The following is a 26902-nucleotide window of genomic DNA, read 5'->3' as shown; positions in this document are numbered from 1 at the left end:
TAAGCTCATCTACGAGCCAATAATTGCATTAACAATTTTATTGAAGCTATCCACTGTATTCACTTACAATTTATTTTAAGCGTAATTTTCGCTCATATCTAGAATTGGTACAACTTTTATATCAAACAAATTGTATATAAAGAGCGTATTAATAGTGACCGAAGCTCTAAAAAAAATAATTCTCATAACAATACGAACACCAAAAGAATTTGCTTTTCACGGCGATTCAAAATATGAAGAACTCAAGAAGTTTCTGGCAACACGTTAATAGTTATTAGCCTGTCAAAATTTCCAAAATGTTAAGAAAAAGAGAGGAAGGCCCCAAAAATGGGAGTGGTTTTGTTAGAATTAAACCGTCAAATTCAACATACCAAACAACCATACAGCAAAGGTTTGAAGTCCCAGTCTAAAAATAAAAGCGATATTTTGTACATTCTGTCATGTATGCATGTTTATTTGTTTTTGTTTCTCCAAAAGCGATCGGACTGAGCGAGTGATCCACATATATAGGAGATGGGCTCGTTAAAACGGAAACTGAAAGTGCTAGCCCCTTTTTAAGTAGCACAAGAGATGATGCCACAGCAAAATAGTATTTTCTGCAATTTTGTGGAGCAAAACAACCATTTTAGCCAGAAGAAGGCAAGAACACCATCAAGCAAAAACTCTGAGAGAACGAATTGATTCAGAATTATCACAATGTTAGCCCTCTTCTATAGCCCTCGGCATATAGCCCTCTGGTTTCAGAAGCCCTAATGTCGCACGGCGGCTATTTCGTTCCTAAAGATGCATGCAGTCCATACAAAATAAACGATTAACGTAGAAATTTAGCTTAAAGTTGATTTGACTGAGTTGATTCATTTGAGACTTTATAAGTTTAAGTACAGTAGTAAGTAGTTGTACACCCGCTAGTAGGGAGGAGGTACAGTGGGAAGGGTGGGGGGGGGGGCTGCAACCTCAAAGGGCATTTTTAGGCCATTTTTTATGAGAGGTAATTCAGATAAATATTCAGATGAAAATGAGCCTAACCTTTGACCTTCCTTAATTCAGAATAATATATAAATGAATGAATATGGGATGAAGTATCTACAGGCGTTGAGGGGCCAGACCTCCCCTTTTATTGTGGAAACGATAGTTCTTAACGGAAACGTTAGTTCTTAAATATCCAATCATTGTTGCAAAAGCTGAACTTAAACGTAAAGAGCAATGGTTAGTTAAGCACTAATAAAACTTAAGTGTAAAGAGCATGGGAGGGGGGACTAAGGAGGGCAGCCCCCTTATACATAGGATAATCTCAGTTCATTTTAAGTCTTAATATCAGTTCTTACTTCCAGTTGAAAGCTCAAACAGAATATAAGTTGAGCTCAAAACCCCTATGCCTTCCCAAGGCCAGAACATAATTTGCACTTAACTGAAAAAAATATAAATGTTTTTACTTTTATAACTTTAATAAATACATTAATATTAACATTTTGATTACTAAATATCAGTATATATATATTAAACTGACAATGCAAATTCATCTCTATTTTTTCAGTAAAGTCCAAATTATGTTTAGGCCTTGGGAAGGCATAGGGGTTTTGAGCCCGACTTATGTTAATTTCTGCTCGTTTTGAGTTTGAATCGGTTATTTATTGTAATTTCTGTTCGTTACGGGTTTCATTCATTTATTGATGGCAATTTGTTTTAATTTTACGCTTGATAGATTGTTTATTTTATTTTTGCTCATTTTTGGTTTAATGGAGTTCTTTACTTTTCTTTGAAAAACTTATTTTATGGAAAAAGTTTTTTCTAATTAATTTCTGTTCGTTTTATATTGACATAGTCTTTTCAGGAAAAAAGAAAATAAAACTTTAAATCTTTTCGTTTTTTAATAATTTATAGTTTGGCCTGCTATTTGTGTGCTGGAGAAAAATTTTCATCAATTTTTAACAACATGCACCCTTTTAAAAATCTGGACACAAATAGTACTGTTTAACTTAGTTTCATACCTCCTCTAGTTGACCTGAAATGGAAAACTTGATACCATTCGCAAAAAAAAATTGTTTACTTTCTTTGATAGCTTGGATACACTTATGCTATTTTGATTTGGTTAAATCTTAAGAGCAGAAGTAGCCCCGAAACTTTGAACAAAAGACCCTCAGTCGTTCTTGGGATACTGCTGAGATGCCTAATTGGAAATTAGCATTAACACAGTGCATTTTGATTTAATCTTATGACAACATTTAGTTTTTAAACATAAACGTAAATGGGAAGGTGGGCATGGGAGGGGGACTAGTTTCCCTCCAATCACTCTTGACTATTAAAAAGGTCATCAACCCTTATTATTTTCAATCGAATGAGCCCTTTTCGAAGTTCTTACGACAACTCCTTCGATACGAAGTGCCCTGGTCTAAACAACAACAGCAACAACAAGATAATACATTATACCCACATCGATCTTTACTTTAATTAACATAAGTTGGGCGCAAAACCCATATACCTTCCCAATGCCAGAACAAAATTTTCACTTTACTGAAAAGATACAAATGAATGTGCATTGTCATTTTAATATACATATACTGATATTTAGTAATAAAAATGTTAATATTATTTGATTTATTAAAGTTATAAAAGTAAAAACATTTATATTTTTTTCAGTAAAGTGCAAATTTTGTTCTGGTCTTGGGAAGGCATAGGGGTTTTGCGCCCAACTTATGTTAATTTCTGCTGGTTCTGATTTTAACTCGGTTATTTGTTTTGATTTTTGTCCGTTTTGGGTTTCATTTATATATAGATGCTGATTTGTGGTAGTTTCCAGCTTGGTAGCTTATTTGGTTTTATTTTTTCTGATTTTTTGTTTAATGGAGTTGTTCACTTTTCTTTGAAAAACTTATTTTGTGTAAAAAGTTTTTTTTAATTAATTTCTGTTCATTTTATATTGACATAGTCTTTTCAGGTAAAAAGAAAATAACACTTTAAATCTTTTTGTTTTTCTAAGACTCAATAGCTTGAATTTCTCTTTGCATGCTGGAGAAAAATTTTCAGCAATTTTCAGTACCAATCACACTTTTGCAGATCTGGACGCAGAAAAAACTGTTCAATATAGTCTGAAGTCTCCTCTAGTTAATCTACAAAATAAACCTTAACACCATTTACCAAAAAAAATTGTTTACTTTCTTTGATAGCTTGGATACACTTACGCTATTTTGATTGGGTTAAATTTTAAGAGCAGAAGTAGCCCCGAAAGTTGGAACATAAGACCTTCAGGAGTTCTTAGGATACTGCTGAGATTCCTTATTGGGAATTAACATTAACACAGTGCATTTTGATTTAATCTTAAGGCAATATTTAGTTTTTAAACATAAACGTAAATGGGAAGGTGGGCATGGGAGGGGGACTAGTTTCCCTCCAATCACTCTTGACTATTAAAAAGGTCATCAACCCTTATTATTTTCAATCGAATGAGCCCTTTTCGAAGTTCTTACGACAACTCCTTCGATACGAAGTGCCCTGGTCTAAACAACAACAGCAACAACAAGATAATACATTATACCCACATCGATCTTTACTTTAATTAACATAAGTTGGGCGCAAAACCCCTATACCTTCCCAAGGCCAGAACAAAATTTGCACTTTACTGAAAAAATACAAATGAATGTGCATTGTCAGTTTAATATAAATATACTGATATTTAGTAATCAAAATTTTAATATTATTTGATTTATTAAAGTTATAAAAGTAAAAACATTTATATTTTTTTCAGTAAAGTGCAAATTTTGTTCTGGTCTTGGGAAGGCATAGGGGTTTTGCGCCCAACTTATGTTAATTTCTGCTGGTTCTGATTTTAACTCGATTATTTATTTTGATTTCTGTCCATTTTGGGTTTCATTTATTTATCGATGCTGATTTGTGGTAGTTTCGAGCTTGGTAGATTATTTGATTTTATTTTTGCTCATTTTTTGTTTAATGGAGTTCTTTACTTTTATTTGAAAAACTTATTTCGTGGAAAAAGTTTTTTTTAGTTAATCTCTGTTCGTTTTATATTGACATAGTCTTTTCAGAGAAAAAGAAAATAATACTTTAAATCTTTTTGTTTTGTGAAAAATTAATAGTTTGGCCTTTTATGTGTGAGTTAAAGAAAAATTTTCAGCATTTTTTAATAATAATCACCCTTAAGAAAATCTGGACGCAAATGGTGCTGTTTAATATAATTTCATATATCACCTCTAGTCGACCTAAAATAGGAATTTGTATGCCATTCGCAAAAAAAAATTGTTTACTTTCTTTGATAGCTTGGATACACTTACGCTATTTTGATTGGGTTAAATTTTAAGAGCAGAAGTAGCCCCGAAAGTTGGAACATAATACCTTCAGGAGTTCTTAGGATACTGCTGAGATTCCTTATTGGGAATTAACATTAACACAGTGCATTTTGATTTAATCTTAAGGCAATATTTAGTTTTTAAACATAAACGTAAATGGGAAGGTGGGCATGGGAGGGGGACTAGTTTCCCTCCAATCACTCTTGACTATTAAAAAGGTCATCAACCCTTATTATTTTCAATCGAATGAGCCCTTTTCGAAGTTCTTACGACAACTCCTTCGATACGAAGTGCCCTGGTCTAAACAACAACAGCAACAACAAGATAATACATTATACCCACATCGATCTTTACTTTAATTAATATAAGTTGGGCGCAAAGCCCCTATGCCTTCCCAAGGCCAGAACAAAATTTGCACTTTACTGAAAAAATACAAATGAATGTGCATTGTCATTTTATTATACATATACTGATATTTAGTAATCAAAATGTTAAAATTATTTGATTTATTAAAGTTATAAAAGTAAAAACATTTATATTTTTTTCCGTAAAGTGCAAATTTTGTTCTGGTCTTGGGAAGGCATAGGGGTTTTGCGCCCAACTTATGTTAATTTCTGCTCGTTTTGAGTTTAACTCACTTATTTATTTTGATTTCTGTTCATTTTGGGTTTCATTTATTTATAGATGCTGATTTGTGGTAGTTTCGAGCTTGGTAGATTATTTGATTTTATTTTTGCTCATTTTTTGTTTAATGGAGTTCTTTACTTTTCTTTGAAACTTATTTTGTGGAAAAAGTTTTTTTTAATTAATTTCTGTTCGTTTTATATTTACATAGTCCTTTCAGGGAAAAAGAAAATAACACTTTAAATCTTTTTGTTTTTTTAAGACTTTATAGTTTGGCCTGCTATTTGTATGCTGGAGAAAAATTTTCGGCAATTTTTAACAACATACACCCTTTTAAAAATCTGGACACAAATAGTACTGTTTAATTTAGTTTCAAACCTCCTCTAGTTGACTTGAAATGGAAAACTTGATACCATTCGCAAAAAAAAATTGTTTACTTCCTTTGATAGCTTGGATACACTTACGCTATTTTGATTGGGTTAAATTTTAAGAGCAGAAGTAGCCCCGAAAGTTGGAACATAATACCTTCAGGAGTTCTTAGGATACTGCTGAGATTCCTTATTGGGAATTAACATTAACACAGTGCATTTTGATTTAATCTTAAGGCAATATTTAGTTTTTAAACATAAACGTAAATGGGAAGGTGGGCATGGGAGGGGGACTAGTTTCCCTCCAATCACTCTTGACTATTAAAAAGGTCATCAACCCTTATTATTTTCAATCGAATGAGCCCTTTTCGAAGTTCTTACGACAACTCCTTCGATACGAAGTGCCCTGGTCTAAACAACAACAGCAACAACAAGATAATACATTATACCCACATCGATCTTTACTTTAATTAATATAAGTTGGGCGCAAAACCCTATGCCTCCCCAAGTCCAGAACACAATTTGCACTTTACTGAAAAAAAATGAATGTGCATTGTCAGTTTAATATACATATAATGATATTTAGTAATTAAAATGTTAATATAGTTTGATTTATTAAAGTTATAAAAGTAACAACATTTATATTTTTTTCAGTAAAGTGCAAATTTTGTTCTGGTCTTGGGAAGGCATAGGGGTTTTGCGCCCAACTTATGTTAATTTCTGCTGGTTCTGATTTTAACTCGGTTATTTATTTTGATTTCTGTCCGTTTTGGGTTTCATTTATTTATCGATGTTGATTTGTGGAAGTTTCCAGCTTGGTATCTTATTTGATTTTATTTTTGCTCATTTTTGGTTTAATGGAGCTCTTTACTTTTCTTGGATAAGCTTATTTTGTGTAAAAAGTTTTTTTTAATTAATTTCTGCTCATTTTTTATTGACCTAGTCTTTTCAGGGAAAAAGAAAATAATACTTTAAATCTTTTTGTTTTTTTAGACTTTACAGTTTGGACTTCTATTTGTGTGCTGGAGAAAAATTTTCAGCAGTTTTTAACAACATACACCCTTTTAAAAATCTTGAGACAAATGGTGGTGTTTAACTCAGTTTCATTACTCTTCTTGTTGGCATGAAATGGAAAACTTTATACCATTCGCAAAAAAATTTGTTTACTTTCTTTGATAGCTTTGATACACTTACACTATTTTGATTTGGTTAAATATTAAGAGCAGAAGTAGCCTCGAAAGTTTGAACATAATACCGTCAGTCGTTCTTGGGATACTGCTAAGATGCCTTATTGGGAATTAGCATTATCACAGTGAATTTTTATTTAATCTTAAGGCAACTTTTAGTTTTTAAACATATTGGGCAATTGGTTGGGGGGGTTTGGAAGGGGGATTAGTTGCCTTCCAATCACTTTTGACTATTAAAAATGGTCAACCCTTTCTATTTTCAATTGAATGAGCCCCTTTCGAAGTTCCCACGACAGCTCCTTCGATACGAATTGCCCTGGTCTAAGCAACAACAACAACAAAAAATATTACTAATCAATTTCAACTATTAAAAAGGGCACTGGCCCTTTGAATTTCAAACCGAATGAGCCCTTTTCTAAAGTTTCTACGACAACGTCTTCTATAAAAACCTTATATGCCCCCAGGGCATAACTTATCCTCCTCAAAAACATATTTTCTATCTGTAAATCAACTACGCTGAACAAAATGGCTATCTCAAAATTTTTATTGGAGGTTTTTTGAGGACTAATGGGCGTGGGGGGGGGGGCTATGTGCCGTCCAATAACTGTCCAATATTAAAAACGGCAAATTCCCTTTAAATTTCTAAGTGAAATGAACCGTTTTGAATTGTCTACCACAACACGTTCTGTAAAAAACCTTCCATGCCACGTGTCTATAACATACAACCCTTGCCCCGAGGGCTATGGGGGAGTATCCTCCTCAAAAAGATATTCTCTATCGTAAAATCAACTACATTGAACAAAGTGGATACCCCAAAATTTTGATTGCATGTGTTTGGGGAAATGATGGGCGAGGGGGGGGGGTGGCTAGTTGCCCTCCAGTTACTTTCGACTATTAAGAAGGGAACTAGCCCTTCGTATTTCCAATCGAACGAGCCTGTTCTGAAGTTTCTACAACACCGCCTTCTATAAAAATCCTTATGTACCCCCAGTGCATAACTTAAAACCTTTGCCCGGGGGTTGGTGGGGGAGTGTCCTCCTCAAAAACATATTTTCTCTACGGAAATCAACTACGCTGAACAAAATGGCAAGATAAAAATTGTTATGGGATGTTTTGGGGGGATTGATGGGGGTGAGGGGGGGGGCTAATTGCCCTACAATCACTTTCGACTATTAAAAACGGAACTAGCCAATCGAATTCTCAATCGAATGAGCTTTTTTTGAAGTTTATACGACAAAGCCTTCTATAAAAACCTTACATGCCCCCAAGGCATAGCTTAAAACCCTTGCCCCGAGGGTTGTGGGGGAGTGTCTTCCTCAAAAAGATATTTTCTATCTGGAAATAAACAACGGTGAACAAAATGGCTATCTCAAAATTTTGATTGGATCCGTTTGGGGGAATGATGGGCATGGGGGGGCTAGTTGCCCTCCAATCACTTTTGACTATTAAAAAGGGCACTGGTCCTTTGAATTTCATATCGAATGAGCCTTTTTTGAAGTTTCTACGACAACGCCTTCTATAAAAACCTTATATGCCCCCGGGCATAGCTTAAACCCCTAGCCTCGTGGGTTATCCGGTAGTTTCCTCCTCAAAAAGATATTTTATATCTGGAAATCACCAACGCCAAACAAACGAGCCATCATAAACTTTTGTCGGGATGTATTTTAGTAATTAGGGGGCTTGGGGGGACTAGTTGCCCTCAAATCTCTTTCGACTTTTAAAAAGGGCACTAGCCACTCCAATTTACAATCGAATCAGCCGTTTCCGAAATTTATATTACGAATTCTTCGATACGATGTGCCCGGGCAGGGAGAAAAAAAAACAAAAAAAAACAACACATTGTGTCCACATTGTTCTTTACTTAGGCAGCGCTATTGCGCTGCCTATGATACATACTCTCAACTATTTATTCTAAAGTGCCATCTAAATTCTGGCTACTCCAAGATATACTCACGCGATTGCGTTTTTTACCTTGGCGTTTTTTTTTTTTTTTTTTTTTTTTTTTTTTTTTTTTTTTTTTTTGGGGTAGGAGGGCTTTTTCAAATATTTGACGTTAATAAGGATATAAATAGACATAAATAGTATAATCAGTAGAAGGACATTTGCGATAGGATTTCAACCCTTTTTATGGCATTGCTAATTTTGCTGGTATGTTCATATCGTTTCTGGATAGAATTTCTATTATAGAAATTTTAGAAAATTCACATATAGAAATTTTAATAAACAGTGTTGAACACATGACAACAATCTATCAATGTTCCACGCTGCAAGGAACATTGATATGTTCCACGTGGAACATATGCTCCCTCGTGGAACATTAGTGGCTGGTGGCCACATAGCCACCCTGCAGTTGGCAGAGCTGATAAAATCGTGTTCTATTTATTTCTACCAGAGCTTGAGCCAATAATACCAATACTTGAATCAATACTATCAATACAATACTGTTAATACTTATAAAATCACCTTATGTCACCAAGATGGTACCTTTGGTTCTGTACAGCAATTTATTATTTGAATTCTGTTTAAATATCATACATCATCGACCTAATTAGTGAAGCCAACTTGTATGCGTGTATGCATAAGTACATACAGGTCAGACCTTTATGGCGGGAGAGAGGTATCTTGGGAGAGGCGGGAGAGAGGACTTTATTGGGAGAAGAAAGCCCTCTTCCTTAAAGAGGAAAAGGAGGAGGGTCCCTCCCAATGCAGGCAGATACATATGATATATAATTCACTAAGAATGATAATCACTTACATTTAAAAAAAGAACTGAAGTACAGTGGGACATGTAGCCAACAAATTATTATGGATTTCTTATTCATAAAGAGATACAAAAGGCTATCGACTCTAAAAGCTTACACTTCAACCAGGTCATTATAAAAACTCAAATTGTTTATGTATACAAAGTTATTATGGCAACCAAGTCCTCTACCACTGAGGTACTTGTAGAATAAGAATAGAAAACCAAAAATATGCGGGTAGGTAATCAACGAATTAAGCACTGTTCTCACAGGGTTCAATAAGTGGACATGTTGTCCTATTTTTTACATACTCGGGACCCTATAGGAATTGGTGCATTAAATTCTACATTTCGTTGGGCCGAGAAGGGCCTGGAAAGGGCAAAAAAAAAACTTTGTGTTCGTCGTTAGCCCTATTTAGACATACAGCTGTAAGATCTCTCACGGATCTTACAAAATTTCCGAAATTTCTCAAAGAGCTTTTGATTTTTTGATTGAGCTTTTGATGATGGAAGAGATTTGTATCTAGAAAAACTTACTTTCAATTCAAGAATTCCGAGCTTAAAAACAGTTTTAAGGACTATTTTTGGGATATCCCTTTATTTAATAGGTGGATTAAAGGTCCTTTTACTGTCTAAATTGAACTAGGTAAATGCTTAGCCCTAATGAACAAGCAGTTGATAACTCAATTGAAACTTCCAGTGACATTGACTGGAAATTTCAAGAAAAGCACATCAAATTCTGTTCTTACCAGAATCTGGGTCTAAGGCCCATTAATTAACTATAAGTTAACTATGTTATTATAATCTTAATTAAAATACACACATGTAAAAAAAAAAAAAAAAAAAAAAAGCGAATAAGGGCAAACAACTCACTTGGTTATTATGAGCAACAACTATATGTCTGGAATCAGGATTAAGTGTAAGTTCATCACAATTAGGACCAGGAGTCCGGACTGTACCAAAGAGCCTGTAATACTGAGACATATCCAAATGGCTTTCTCCTAGTTTATCAAGCTTTAACTGGTTTCTAAAATACATAGCATTCATATCATCAAATATTTTTATCAAAATAAGACTTGAAAATCAGAAACAGATTAAGAAGAGTTCAACAGTAGACTACGCCCAGATATTTAATATAAATAAGCAGCAGAAGAAATAATCACATACCTTTGTCAATACCTGGACAATACCTTTGTCATGCGAACTATTTTGTTTAATCAAGCTAGTCTTATTTCGCATGACAAAGGTATTGTCCAGCACTACAGAGAAGCTGTTGAAATTTATAAATACCGACATTTAGGTCTAGCTTTAAACAGAGATTAAATAAAAAAAACAAGTTTTTTAAACTGAAAGTAAGGAGCGACATTAAAACTTAAAACGAACAGAAATTATTCCGTATATTAAAGGGGCTGTCCCCTCCTTAACGCCTCGCTCTTTACGCTAAAGTTTTTTATTGTTTTAAAAAATAAATCTGTGAGACAGAGTCAAATTTTAGCGTAAAGAGCGGGGGGTTGAGGAGGTGACAGCCTCTTTCATATACGGAATAATTTCTATTCGTTCTAAGTTTTAATGTCGCTCCTTACTTTCAGCTAAAAAAACTTTTTTTTTTAATTTAATTTCTGATCGTTTTTTAGTTAATGCAGCTTTAATTTTGGCTCGCCGCCATTGAATAAGTAAACAAAATTTGCATAAAAATTTTACTTTTCTTTTGCTAAATGGCTATCTCTAAATTTGGTTCTGACGTAATTTACAAATTAACTTACGTAACGAACTTCTATATTCGTATATTTTGCTTCTGGCAAAAAATACAAAGTTGCAGATTTTTGCAGATATGAGTTTGAAACCTATGTTACAGGGTTTTCTGATACGCTGAATCTGACGGTGTGATTTTCATTAAAAATTTTTCACTTTTAGGGGATGTTTCCCCCTCTTTAAAAAATCAGGTGAGTTTTCTGAGGCTCGTAGCCTTTGATGAGTAATACTAAACTTAATAAAATTCATATATTTAGAATCAGCATTATAAGCCCATTCTTTTGATACATTTATTGGCATCAAAGTTCCGTTTTTAAAAGTTTTGATAACTATTGAGCCGTATCGCTTGTTTTTTTTTTTATTGTTTTTTTTTTATTACGTATATGCTATTACATATATGAGGGGGTTCTCCCCTTAGTCAATACCACGCACTTTGCGTTAAAAGTTAAAACAAAATTTAATTAACAAACCCCTGAATCACAAAGGCCGTTTAATTAAAATAGATAGCTCTTTGGAAAGCACTAAAAAAAAAACTGTAGCGTAAAGAGCGAAGTATTGACTTGGGGGAGAACCCCCTCATATACGTAATAATTTCTGTTCATTTTAAGTTCTAATGTTGCTTCTTACTTTCAGTTGAAAGTACTTGTTTTTTTTAATTTAATTTCTGATCGTTTTTTAAATAATGCTTGGAAATCCGGCGCCCCCTTCATAGAAATGTCCCTTACCCCAAAGAAACATCCTCCACGGAAAGATTCTCCCGAGTAACCCCCTCATCCAGCCCCCTCCCCCCCCACCAGAAAAAAATTCTTCCTGAAAATGTCTATATACTTCCCAATAACCAATACAATATGTAAGCAATGGGCAAAGTTCATAACTTGCAGCCCTTCCCCTGGGAACTGTGGGGGATTAAGTCATCTTAAAAGACATGTTTATTAGATTTTCGACTTTGCTAAACACAATGGCTATCTCAAAATTTTAATTGGGTGACTTTGAGAAAAACATGAGCGTGGGAGGGGGCCTAGTTGCCCTCCATTTTTTGGTCACTTATAAAGAGAACTAGAACTTTTAATTTCCATTCCAATGAGCCCTCTTACAATATTCTAGGACCACTGGGTCAATACGATTACCCCAGGAAAAAAAAAAAAAAAAAAACAAATAAAAACGCACCCGTGATCTTTCTTCTGGCAAAAAATGCAAAATTCCACATTTTTTTAGATAGGAGCTTGAAAGCTCTGCAGTAGGGTTATCTGATACTCTGAATATGACGGTGTTATTTTTATTAAGGTTCTGTAACTTTTAGGGGGTCTTTCCCCCTTTTTTCGAAAATCAGCCAAATTTTCTCAGGCGCGTAACTTTTGATGGGTATAATTAAACTTGATAAAACTTATATATTTGAAATCTAAATTAAAATCTGATTGTTTGGATGTGTCTATTGGTACCAAAATTCCGTTTTTTAGAGTTTCGGTTACCATTGAGCCGGGTCGCTCCTCACTTACAGTTCGTTACCACGAACTGTTTGATTCGGGTGATTTAAGAATAATCGAGTCATATTTCAGTTTTCTCAAAAGAGAAGCCGATACTTTAGTAATCCCTGAAATAAACCTTGAACCACTTTCCCAGTCATCTAATCAAACACGTGAACAACCCCTTAGGTCTCAAAGGGTGTCTGCAAGAAATGCATTAATTAAAATCCGAAATCAAATGGCATAGTTCTCCAACTTATTTAATTGCTGGTTCGTTTTGTTTTTTGAGTGAATGAATTGGTTCTTTTTCTTTGTCAGTTGTTCGCTAGTATCCGTTGATGGCAGTTCATATTTTTTTGGATTTTGTGCAAATCGCAGATATTGGCGAATAACTCGCTATTATGGTTGTTAGGTATTTGGTTTTAATTCTTTTAATTTTTGGCTTTCATTGAATTTTATTCATCTTTTAAGTTATTGGTTTTTTCTTTGGTTTTTTGGTTCTTTTAACATTGAATTTCCGCGTTTGTTTTTTGTTGTGGTTTTTTTCTCTTATGCACTTTCCATGGATACATCGTTTCGTTTCGCGCTGAAGAAGAGAGGCGTTTGTACTCTCGAAATATTCGCTTTGTTTTTTCAGTATTTTCATTTGGCCTATAAAAACCCCATTTTTGTCCGTTTTTCTTTCTTTATGTGATGTCAGGCCAATGTGGTTTAAGAAATTATCTTAGAAGAAATAATATCTGAAAAATGAAAAAGAGAACGTTTTATAACCAAATATATACCTTTTAGGGGATGGTTCTGGGATACTGGGGATGGTTCTTGGTGCTAAATAAAAGTTCAAATAGGGATAAATCTTTTTAATATTTAAATATTTTTTAATTTTTTTTTTTTTTTAAATGGAAAAGCAGTGTGGTCTAAGAAATTATTTAATAGACCGTGATAATTTCACAAAAAAATACTGGATATTTCGGTCACATGTGCAGTGACCGTCATCAGCAGGAACAAATCAACAGAAAATACAAAATATCTAGTATTTTTGTGAATTATTACTGTCTATTAAAAGAATTTATCCCTATTCGAAATTTTATTTATCGTTATGGAAAGGCAGTGTGGTGTTCGAAATTATCTATGTTCTTGGAGCACGTAAAATCCCCCTCAAGAACATCAAAAGTTGACCTAGATAAAATGGATCTAATTATGTTAAGTTTAGACTTACAATTATTGTAGAGAATTCATCCTATTAAGGGTATTCCAGAGCATTTCAAAAGTTTCATATTGATGCTGGCGATAACCTCTTACTCCAATTTGACACATAAAAACAGCACTTGCATCAGTAATGCTTAAGCCAAGAATATCAAAATTATGCACGATTACAGCGCCAATTATGTACGCCGTTCGTAATTTTTCGGGTTGAATATTGTTCAATTTTCAAGCATAAAATTCTTCATTGACCAATCAGAGTCAAGATTTAACGTATAATTTTTTGATACTAGAACAAATAGAAGCTTGAAATAGCAATTTTTCTATCTGTAACAGAAATCTGACAAAAGTTAAGAAGACACAGTATTATTAGAGAACTGTTGGAAACTAATTAGTGTTAGTGCAAACTTTATAAACCAATTCCTTGCACTTTTATTTTCCGCTTCTGAAATACAAGTGTGGTATCAAAATAAAGAAAAACCTCAAGTCGTTCATAAAACTTGGCTTTTTTTTATCGACATATGTGGCTATGGTGTGGCTTGCGCATAAGACAACCTAAAATGATATTGTCCAATATTGTAATAATACGTATTAACGAACAAAATTGTATGCAAGACCGGTAGATCCAGATATTTCAGTTTAATAGTTGACGAAACAACAGATAATTTTTTAAAGGAAGAAGTGCTCTCTTTGTATATGCTATTATGACCTGACCAACCATTTCATTAAAGTACATTTTTAAAGTTTACTGATATTTAACATTTTTAAAGTAATAGATTTTACTGGCGAAAATATTTGTCAAATAGTATTAGAAGAAATAATAGAATTAAACGTCAATTTTAGGAATTACCATGACCAAACATTTGACGGCGGCTCAGACATGAGTGGGAAATTCAATGGTGTCCAGGCAATCAGAGAATTGCACCATTGCCATAAGAGAATTGCAACCATTGGCACTATACACCCATTTTGCTAATCACCTACTTGATTTGGTTTTCAGTAACGTATGTATAGCTCCTTGCATAAGAAATGCTGTGGGAATAATTTCTTAACTGCCAATTTATTTTTGGAAATCAGCTGGATGACTTCATGCCCTGAACCAAGGTATTGATGACAGACTAATAAAGGGCAAACTGTAATTTGAAAAATGTGCGAAACGAGAGAGATCGATAATATGATCCTGTGCTATTATTTTTAGAAGCGTTTCCTATCCTGCCGGCAATTCTAGAAGAGGGCTCAAACACCTTCTGATGGGAGCAATGCATTTGCATTGCTTCAAAACATCCCTTCATGCAACTTTGTCACTAGCGCTGTTGTGCTTGGCAAAATTTAGAGCGTGACATTACCACTGACTCGGAAGGTACAAGTTGATAATATTAATGTAATTAATGCCACGCAACTAGTCAACCCAACGTCGGCAACCATTCATAAGCCCTATGGTAACAGCAGGAGTAAATGTCAAGCTGCCTTCAAGGAATTTGGAAAGATAACAAACGATCTAGGGGCTACAATGAAAATCTAAAAGTAGGGAGAGAACACTTAAACTGATCAAATATAGCGACGCAGTTTGTGGAGGAGTATTTTCAAACAACTATACCATTTTTAGACTTCATTAATAATGAGATTTTTTCGAGATTCCCTGAATCATCGACCTCTTAAATTTCCAATTCCAAAGCTATTGTTCCTTAAAGTTACTAGTGCTGATTTAGAAAAATCCATATTACATGCTGCAAGCCTTTACCCGGAAGACTTACCCTAGTCTCCCGGCCTCAAAGGAGAATTGTGTATTTGTAAAAACATTTAAGAGCCACCGTGTAGGGAGAACGCTTAAATGGTCTATCTATACCAAACGTATGCCAAGATATTGCATATTTAATGGCTCAACGAAGTGCTCTAGGTTTTTGCTAGAAACCATAAATGAAAGCTGCAACTAAAATTACTTGTAATGCGAGTTTTAAATGTTTAATAATGTATATATATATATATATATATATATATATATATATATATATATATATATATATATATATATATATATATATATATATATATATATATATATATATATATATATATATATATATATATATATATATATATATATATATATATATATATATATATATATATATATATATATATTTATTTAAATAAAAATTGATTTTGTCATGTTGCACTTCAAATTACATTCATACATCTAACTGTTTATTTTTTGTATATGTAAATAAAAAGATGGTTAAAAACACATATTTGCAAGTTATGGTTGAGGCTAAGAAAGAGCCCATGTTTTATTGTTACCCCCCCCCCCCTATAACATAAATCCTGGATCCACCCACGTATACTGTAAGTAGATCCCAGCGCGACGCCGGCGCATCGACCGAACGCCCCCAACGAGAGACCCAGTTGACCGCCGCCGGTGTCGCAACGCCACCGGCGCGCCGTCACCGGCAGAGGTGGCGCGGTCGGCTGACTTTGGATTAATTTTGCGGCAATTCTTTATTGCGTCAACCGTAAAGTCGGAGGTTTTCTTTTCTCGTGTGGTTAAGTATTTTTATTTTCCTGATTAGAAATCAAGCTTGAACTATCACCGAATTTTCGGGGATTTCCCTCAAAATCTACTTTTCACCCCGAAAAAAAAATTTGGATCCCCGAAAATCACCCAATCACGATACCACCCCTAGTGATGTATCACTAATGACTATCCCTACCAAATATTAATTTGTATACCATAATTCTTCACTTTTCTCTCGTTCGTTAATTTTCGTCAAACACGGTTCTTCATATGTTGAAAAAAGTATCGTCTTTGTGAAACTAAATTTTAAAAAACAAGTTTTTTTTAACTGAAAATAAGGAGCGACACTAAAACTTAAAACGAACAGCAATTATTAAGGCAAATAATAAAACGCAATTAATTAAATAAACGCAAACAGCAATTAATAAAGCAAACAGCCTCGGTTTTTAGGCTAAATTTTGTTTTATTGTTTTAAAAAGTAGAGTGGTGAAAAAGAGTCAAACTTTAGCGTAAAGAGCGAGGCGTTGAGGAGGGGACAGCCCCTTTCATATACGGAATAGTTGCTGTTCGTTTTAAGTTTTAATGTCGCTCCTTACTTTCAGTCAAAAAAACTGGTTTTTTATTTAATTTCTGAACGTTTTTCAACTAATGCAGGTTCGATTTTGGCTCTTCATGCATGAAAAATCAAAACACAAGTTGCATATTAATTTTGGCAGATTTATTCCGGATATGAAGGATCGCCTCCTCCTCAATACCTTGCTCATTACGCTAAAGCTCTTAGCACTTTTAAAAAAGCGTCCTATTCTAATTAAACATCCCCTGTGTTTCAATTCTAGTAAACAGTAAAGTTTTAGCGTAAGGAATAAGGTATTGAGGAGGGGGCAACCCTTCATATATGGCATAATTTCTGTTCGTTTTTCAAATAATGCCGGTAAATCTGGCTCTATGAAATATACCCCTCGCCCTCACAGAAAACTCCTCCGTTGAAATTTCATTCAACGTTAAATGCACTCCCCCCGTCAAATTTCCTCCAGACAGTCTCTTCCTCACTGAGAATCCCCCCTTTCTGTAAAATTGCTTGTGGACGATTCACCCTGAAAAATTCTCCATAGCAGTTTTTCATTGGAATAAGACTTTAATATCTAATCGGTTTCTCCATCACTCCAGAAACGCCCCCTTCCGTGGAGATTATTTCCCAGAAAACAAAACGCGCGAAAAAAGCCCCCGAATAATTCCCCCGGAATATCTTCATATAAAAAATTTGGCAAAGAGAATGTAAGACAATTAAAAAGAATTTCGTATAGTAATTCTGTCGAAACCCCCCAGTATAAAATTTCTCCTAAAATATTCACTCATCAGAAATTTCCCTGCCAAAGGAAGATTCTCCCCTTAGAAATACACCCCAAGCACATACCCCCCCAAAACAGGTTGTGTACTTCCCAATAACAAATACTATATGTAAACCATGGGCAAAGTTCACAACTTGCAGCCCTTCCCCCGGGGACTGTGGCGGGTCATTTTACACCTAAAGACCTAATTATTAGATTTTTCGACTATGCTGAACAAAATGGTCATCTCAAAATTTTGATCCGGTGACTTTGGGAAAATGAACGTGGGAGTGGGCCTAGTTACCCTCCAATTTTTTTGGTCACTAAAAAAGTCCAATAGAACTTTTACTTCCCGTTCAAATGAGCCCTCTCGCGATATCTTAGGACGACTGGGTCGATACGATCAACCCTGGGAAGAAAAAAAAAACTAACACGCATCCGTGATCTCTTTCTGGTAAAAAAAAGAAATTCCACATTTTTGCATATAGGAGCTTTAAATCTCTACAAAAGAGTTATCTGATACGCTGAATCTGATGGTGTGATTTTCATTAAGATTCTACGACTTATAGGGTGTTTTCCCCCCTTTTTCGAAAATAAGGCAAATATTCTCAGGCTCGTAACTTTTGATGGGTAACACTAAACTTGATGAAACTTATATATTTGAAATCAGCAAACTGTTTGATGAGATTAAACCATTTCGAATGCAGTTTCCCGAATTGCTATAAGATTCTTACATCATTCGTAGTCAATAATTTCATTTTTTAAGTTGAACGGAACTCATACATTATACAGGTTCAGTCAGATTTTGAAATTGATAGTCTACAGATTGTTGCGACAGCTGAATCGTAAGTTCATAGAATTTCGTTTTTTTTTGCTATTTTACATTTTCTTAATGTTTAATACACCATCATTGAACGCCTGATAGATTAAAGAGAACACAATATTGTTTCTGAAAATTTTCTACCCCCAACCTCCCCCCCCCAAAAAAAAGAACTTATATTTAGACTAAATTTAGCTGTAGACTATGTAAAAGGTTGGGGAATTGAAAATTGAAACAGAAGTCACCCCAAAATATGATTTAGAAAAACATTGTATGTTATCACCTATAGGGGCCGGATAGGGGGCTATCATTTTTAAATGATAATACCTCAATTTTTTTTTTCATTGAAAGCAGGGATGCCAAAAAGCTAATTATTTATTCATTTAAAGCGGAGACGGAAGAAAATGATATCCAATTCCTTTGGAAATCATAGAAATATTTTGATAGACCCAGGGCCCCCCACTGGAACTTTTTCATTGTCTTAGGTATGTTTGGATTTTTCATAGGCTACTGGCCTAATGTGGCTTTTGTGTGGTCCCTTTTAATTAGATTCCTTGGATATTATTGAATGTCAAGGCAAATCTATTATCTATTGTTTCAACTATTATGCGAGGGTTCTAAAAAGCCATAGTCATTTCGTTTCTACCAGATTTCCTCTTCTCTTGAGGAATAACAAAAAAAACCAGCGGACATGCAACAACTTGCGAAGTTTTTAAATCCTAAATACGTCCAAATCTGTTGTTAATTCAAGCTTGGATTTGAGAAAGACTGATGAAAACATTAATGTTTGCGGTCAACATTGATCGCGCCGGCGGGGCACTGCCGACATCTCACCGGCGGCACGCGCCACCACTGCTATTTTTGGCACCGCTGCTATTTCTGTCGCTGGCCTTCCCTTATCGGCGTGGCACCGGGGTCTAACTGTAAGTATTTAAATATCTGTTTCTGGAAGTACAATGACTAAATGAAAATTTTTTTTTTAAGCTAGGTCCCCCTTCTCCTAGAACAAATAAAAAATTAAGTAAGTGCGTCCATTTCTGATGCCGCACAAACATGTACTTCAATGAGGGTATACTCTTACATGCTCATCAAATATCAAGAAAAAAAAACAAAAAAGCTAAAATATTGTCCACAAATCATGGTAAGATAGGCTAGGTCGTGATTGATAAGGGTAAATATCGAGCAAAACAAAAAAAGATAATATACAATCCCATTAAATCTAACCATACGTTATAAAAATGATAAAAATAAGAGTGTATTTAAGAACCTAATCTATCATCAATGATAATTAATTATTGATTATTACATTCAGCCTAAAATGGCAGATAACAATAGACATAGCCCATTTAATGCTTATAATATATAAAAACGGCTTTTGTTATGTACTTAGAGTGATATAAATCACTTATAACCTTGTATTACTAGTTTTCTTGGTAGAAAAAAAAAAAATGATTAGTTAATGTTAATGATGGTTGAGTTCTGGAAAACAATCTTAATTATTATGACACAAATTAAAAGTGATAAAAATTTTAGATTGATAGACTTCATCAATAAGGGGTTGTCAGAAAGGTATTATACATAAAATCAGCTTTTTTTGGCGAATCTGTACTAAAGGGGATGTCATGAGTAGTAGCATCTTGACACAGCTAGCTCCACTGGTTTCCCCCTTAGGCTTCTAAACATATTTAATTGAGTCCATCCATCTCTGAAGATTTATATCCCTTTTATTAGTTTATTTTATTCTTTCTAGTCTGAAACAAATCGATTTTTATTACTAACCAAGGCAAACTAAAACACTGATACTTATTGGAGAGAAGAAAGAAGTAAGTATTCATATGCATTCATGTCAAACCTTCTGCTTCAACTTTGCTGTCAAAGTCATAGGGTGTAGCAGGTAGCTGAGTCCGTTTTGACTGCTTGTTTTCACAATAGTTAACTCATTGCCATCGGATTTATTCTTATTTACAAACCCTGGAACCGGTCAGACAACAGGAAGTGGATTTAAAAGAGATAAATTTAGACTAAAGAAACTAAACTAAAAAAATGTTGTTAGTGGAAGTTATGCTTCTGCTTAGCTTAAGTGATAAAGCAGAATTCTTGGAAGATTTTCTAGCAAAGAGTGGTTTTGGTACTAGAACGCTGCACAGAAAAAATCAATAAATCATACTCATCTATCAGCTTCTTGAAATCCAAAGCACCCAGAATGATTTTTGCAGCAAATTCAATCTGCTCTTCCATCATAGATTCTTTCCTAAAATTTTGCAAAGGAAAAACGAGCCCTGGGCTTGAATATACAACCAGTGGTAGTCGATATCCGAGATACGCATTATCCAGCCACCATTCACTCAACTAAAACATATACAATACTATACTTACTTGGCCCTATTTTGATTGGATTTTGCTCCAGCTCGGCAATTTGGTATCATAGTTTTCACAACTTTTTAAATTTACATTTAAGCGATTCTAACCGTAGTTTCACGATAGCCCATCATGTCGTGTTGCAACACCGACGACATTATAAGAAAAAAAGTTAAATTTTTAAGATTAGTAAAAATAGTCTGTCCGCCTTCATTACAAACACAGAGATTCTCACTACTTATATTTTTGCTTATTTTTTCTTTTTTTCTATCCATTTACAAACTTGGAAAAGTGACCTGCTTGTTGCTCAGTTTTTCAAAAACATGTCTTAAAACATCTAAGCATGTTTTAATCAATTTTTCTTCATACTATTCAAAAACATGCATAATACTTGAAATGAACAAATATTCTCAAGCCTATCGTCTCTTTCTTCCCACATAAAAAAATAAAGTCTCAAGTTAATCTCAAGAACGTCAAACTTAATATAAGTGTCACACAGTGTAATTGAACGGATATTGACAACACTACTGAATCGTGCTTTAATTTTAAAGCAAGGGGTTGAAATAACTTTATCGTTGGGTCCAAAACCAAAGGGTTAGGCACTTCTTACAAAAATATAAATTATTGTGATTCTAAAAGTAATTCAGTGTGTCTTTATGCATGAGCCTCATTTAAAGAGATGTACGTATTCATAGGCAGCGCAATTGCACTGCCTAAGTAAAGGACGATGCTGGCACAATGTATTATTTTTTTTTCTTCCATACCAGGGCACTTCGTATTGAAGGGATTATCGTAGAAACTTCGAAAAGGTCTCATTCGATTGGAAATTGGAATGGCTAGTGGCCTTTTTAATATTCGAAGTGATTGGAAGGCAGCTAACACCACTTCCACGCCCATTATTTCCCTAAACACATCGAATCAAAATTTTGAGATAGCCATTTTGTTCAGCGTAGTTGATTTACACATAGAAATTTTTTTTTTGAGGAGGACACGCCCCCACATCCCTCAGGGCAAGGGTTGTAAGTTTTGCCCTGCGGGCATATAAGTTCTTTTTATAGAAAGCGTTGTCGTAAAAACTTCAAAAAAGGGTTCATTCGATTGGAAATTTAAAGGGCTAGTGACCTTTCTAATAGTCGAAAGTGATTTGAGGGCAACTAACCCCCCTCTCACGCCCACCTTTTCCCCAAACACATCCAATCAAAATTTTGATATACCCATTTTGTTCAACGTAGTTTAAAGTTCTCGAAATTGGATCTTTGAGGATGACAGCCTCCCCACAGCCCTCAGGGAAAGGGTTGAAAGTTATGCCCTAGGGGCATATAAGGTTTTTATAGAAAGCGTTGTAGTAGTAACTTCAAATAGGGCTCATTCAATTGGAAATTTGAAGGGCTGGTGCCCTATTTAATAGTCGAAAGAGATGGGAGGGCAACTAGCCCCCCTCCCAGGCCCACCATTTCTCCAAACACATCCAATCGCTCAGTATAGCTCAGTATAGAGCTCAAATAGGGCTCAGTCAATTGGAAATTCAAAGGGTTAGTCTTTAAGGATGGCAAACTCTCCCCTCACCAGAGCCCTCAGGGAAAGGGTTGTAAGTTATGCCCTGGGGGCATATAAGGTTTATATAGAAAGTTGTTGTAGAAATTTCAAAAAGGGCTCATTTGACTGGAATTCAATTGGAATTTGAAAGGGCTAGTGCCCCTTTTAAAAGTCGAAAGTGAGTGGAGAGTAATTAACCCCCCTCTCACGCCCAGCATTTCCCCAAACACATTCAATCATAGTTTAGATATAGCCATTTTTTTCAACGTAGTTGAAAGTTCTGGAAATTATGTACTTGAGGATGACAAACCCCCCAGGGCAAATGCCCTGGGGGCATATAAGGTTTTTATAGATAGCGTTGTCGTAAAAACTTCAAAAGGGGCTCATTCAATTGGAAATTGAGAGGGCTAGTGCCCTTTTTAATCTCACTCCTACCATTCCCCGAAACACATCCAATCGAAATTTTCAGATAACCAGTTTGTTCAAGGTAGTAGAAAGTTCTGGAAATTAGGTCTTTGAGGATGACAGCCCCCTCCCCCCCCCAACCCACAGGGCAAGGGTTGTAAGTCATGCCCTGGGGGCATATAAGAAGCTGATATTTGTCATTATTACTAGCACAAAGGTTATCCGACATAATTTCTACATGCGACTAATATTTTTTTTTCTAAAAACAAAATATTTCAAAGAAAAGCAAAGAGCCATTATAAACCCTAGGATGAGGATGAAGGAACTCATTCAGTGGGTCTCTTAACCCAGTGAATGAGTTCCGAGAACTCTTGGCTGATTATAAAACCAAGATCAGACATGGCCACCTTTTCTACTAAATTATACCTGTGAACAATAAGTAGTTTATATAATTAAGGACCATTACGGTATGGAGCTGTGCAGGTGATATCAACGCCAAGGCATGCTTATTGGATCTTCCAACATTTCTGAGAAAAAATCTACCTTAAAACTTTGATTCAGTATCATAGGGGTTATAAGAGGGGGTTGGGTAGCAGAAATGTGTATGGGATGATCCTTGGTTATCCTCCAATTACTTTCATCCCTTAAAAACAGCAACAAGAATTTCCAATTTCCAACTGAATGAGCGCCTTCCAAAGTTTCTACAGCCAACCCTTCGATACAAAGTGGCAAAAGAAAAACATTTAAGCCCTTTTCTGGTCCTGTCTTTTTTCATGGGGGGGATAAGCCCCGGATGAATTTTTGGAACATTAAGTTTCACTTCGATGAAGAATTTAAGGCTGTAAGTTTCAAACTCATGAGGTACAAAAAGTGCTTAACCCATTTCTGGGCTCCCTACTCCCACCCCCTAAAAATATTTCTTGATCCTTTTGGGTGACTGAGCGATCGCCAAAAGTTTCTTTATTGAGCACCCAACATTAAACAAACCCTTTTTTTGTATTGTAAAACCTATGTGTAAACGATTTACAATTAGTATTAAAACGGTCCTGGTCCAAGAAGCTCTGGGTGTAATGCGATTCCACAGGCATATTTATTTGACCTTTCAACTATTTTGAAAAAATGGTTATCTCACAAATTTTGATTATATTTCTTGGGGAGTTACAGGCGGGCCAGTTATCCAAAATGGCTCGGGACGGGTGCTGGTTGCCCTCCAATACCTTTTGACATAGAATTGTTTATTTTCAATTCAATGAACCCTTATCCCCCCGGGTTTTCTAAGACCACCACTTCCATATGAAGCCGCTGGGGAAAAGAATAATACATTGCAGGCATTTGACTTTTTTTATGACTCGTATATAGCAAATGAAATCACATATATCAGCTACAGAATGTAATTTTTAAGACTGTTTTTTAACTTTAATCCTTAGGAAAAGTCCACTTCCATGAAAACTTCCAAAGCATTGCTTTCGCTCTCCAAAAGAATTATGAAAATGCCAGATCCTCCCATAAGTGTCCAGGAAAAAAGAAACCATATTTATTTGCGCATTTCCACTAAAAGGTAAATATCTTTATTCTCAGATAGCGAATAAACAGCATTTAGATTTTCCATAAACATGGTCAGACTTTAGCTTTTCCAATGCTCCACACCGAGTATCTTGAATAGATAGCGTCACATTATTTAGAATGTTCGAATTTTTCGGTTCTACTATTGCGCTATGGTCAAATCATGAATAGTTCTACCTACACTGTTTAAATGGTCTTTAACCCAGTCCCACTTTTTTGACCACATGCGTAGTTACAAAATAATACAAACAGGAGAATAATACCGATTCACTGCATTTTAAGCGTAGTGCAACTTTCAATATAGTTGTGCAATTTTGTTATGCATTTTCATTCATTCATAGGTATAGTTTAAGTTATTTGTACTATGGAAAAAAAACGTTGCATCAACACTTCGTGAATATTCTATTTGCAAATATTCTTCAAAAAAATTTACTTTGCGAGTACTATTTTATAACTTCATAAAAAAGTAGTCAAATTAAACCGATAATATATCATATTAACGAACCCTGCCTCCAGAAACTGAATGTGAATCCTAGGTCCTTTAGAGGTCTACCATCACTGATGATAAATATAAGGTCGTTGACAGATCCCTGTCTTATTAATTCTCACCGTCACTGAAGGTTCCCGTTTCAGTGAGAGCTAAGCGCCCGCGCAACTGTTTATCGTCAAGGTACGGAACAAAATAGAGCCACGGATTGAACTTACTACTAATTAAAGCGAGAAATTGTAAACTCAAGAATATTTATTTTATTTATTTATGCATATTTTATGTATTTAAATTAAAGCCATGAAACCATGTCTTTAAACTCTCTCGACCTGGTTTCAATTGGTTTAAAAACAATTATTGCCAAGACTAGTGTTATACCACCGTCATTAATGACACCGTGAATACTGGTAAAAACTATTCTTTTTATTTATTGATACATTTTAGCCGTAACTTAACTTTGATACCACCAACAAAGATTAAATCAAATCTTTTAAAAAAGACAAACCGCACTGGCTAAATTAATAATTCAAAGGAATTGAATATGGCTCACCCAATTCTCCTTCTTCACTGCTCTATCTTCAAGCATTTTCTGTAGCTTCTCCCCACTTCCACCAGGGGCGCCAAAGTTTTTGACAATTTCAGTGGTATTACGGAACTCATCTGGGTTCAAGTGGGGTTTTACAGTCCTAAAAATAATAACAATACTTAAATAGGTTTATGAAATAAAGTGGGCTTTAAGTGGCTTGATTAACACAAACTATAATATAGTATAACTATAAGCTATAATATATAGTCCTAAAAATAACATTAATACTTAAATAGATTTATGAGATAAAGTGGGCCTTAAATGGCGTTATTAATACAAGCTATAATATAATATTGGGAACATAAAACTTTGAAAGAATCATTTCTGACACTGAATAAATTTTAAATTCAATTTTAAAAATAAAAGTTTTATTTTAAGCCGTTTATGGTAAACAATCGGGTCCTGGTCGCAGCAGCAGCTGCAACCTAATGAAGAGCGAGCCACGGTTCATAGTAAGTGAAATCTCAAAAGCAAATTTTCTAAGAAACTATCTAATGAGAAATATTTTCCAATGAATGCTGATTCAGTAATAATAACTATTATTTAGGTTTAGCAGAACAGTAATTTTTATTTATTTTATTTGAATTTCATAAAAGAACATCATATATATACAAAACTAGCTCAAACAAATTGACCTACGATATTTCCCTTTGTTAGTAGGATTCTAAGAAACTAGCTCTTTACTGGGAAATAAGCCTGCTTGAGTTTTTTAGAGAACTTAAATTGTATACTAAAAATCACCTATATCATAGCTGGTAAAAACTATTAAGAGACTCAAAACTTGTTATTTTATTTACTGAAGGCTAGCCAAGGACTTTCTTAAAGCTAATAGAATATCCTGTTTTTTTTTATTGGTTTTGTGCTCTCAGTTATGCACTAGTTTATAGAATTCTATAAATATAAAGAAATATCATAAGTGAGTGAACTTAAGGTAGTTTTATAAATATATGATGCACAAAGTGTACAGTGTTCCTTTTAAGTTTCAACTTAGCTCCTTACTTCATTCGAAGAAACTTTTTTTTCTTTAATTAAATTTTCAGGGTAATGAACGGTAAATGAACAGCAATCCTTGTCAAAAGAAACCTAAACTCTAAGACAGGGGTTAGTTTCCCACAACCAGTAGGTCAATCGGAAATCTATTTACTAATTTCTATTTTCTATATTCTAGTACAACAACATTCTTCGAACAAGTTTTTTTTATTATTAGGTGCTTGGCGGGGGTTGTTTTTTCATTTATAGATTATGTACAGTAGCACAAGAATAGTAGCGCGATTGCGCAGCTAAATAACTAGTACGCTGTTACTTAAGTGAAATAATTATTGATGTTAGAGGAATTACTATCAATTACAAACGAAAAGCAAAAAAGAGATTTTTTCAAGATGTGGGAACAAAAAGGTGCGAATTTTTGAAAAATAGTGACAAATTATTATGTACATTATTATATATATTCTTTTAACGTTGATTCCAAATACGTAAAATTAGTGAATTTTAATGTCACATATCCCAATATTAAGAAAACTGACGTAATTTGGTAAAAAGGGAGGAAACATCCCGGAGAGGGGATGCGGGATGTTCTTAAACTGCCCCAAGACATATAATATGTCTGAGAACTCTAGAGCGGAAGTTCGAAACTCCATATAAAAAAACAAAAAAAATTCTAAATTTCCTCCGA

General features: G+C 34.5%; 1 protein-coding gene across 1 annotated transcript in view; it reads right to left on the bottom strand.

The window, feature by feature from the left end:
• LOC148941416 (carnitine O-acetyltransferase-like) overlaps window positions 1–26902 on the bottom strand; it is a 75773-nt gene that overhangs the window by 35855 nt on the left and 13016 nt on the right. Inside the window, exons 4-6 of the mRNA XM_089104538.1 lie at window positions 25195–25330; window positions 20463–20644; window positions 10094–10247 (exon numbers count right to left, since the gene is read on the bottom strand). Of these exons, the coding sequence (XP_088960664.1) occupies window positions 10094–10247; window positions 20463–20644; window positions 25195–25330 (472 nt within the window). The remainder of the gene's footprint in view (window positions 1–10093; window positions 10248–20462; window positions 20645–25194; window positions 25331–26902) is intronic.

This window comes from Artemia sp. Qi Xiang Cuo, chromosome 18, assembly GCF_049724085.1.
Source record: "Artemia sp. Qi Xiang Cuo chromosome 18, ASM4972408v1, whole genome shotgun sequence".
NCBI lineage: Eukaryota > Metazoa > Arthropoda > Branchiopoda > Anostraca > Artemiidae > Artemia > Artemia sp. Qi Xiang Cuo.
This window is presented reverse-complemented; position numbering and strand designations above follow the sequence as displayed.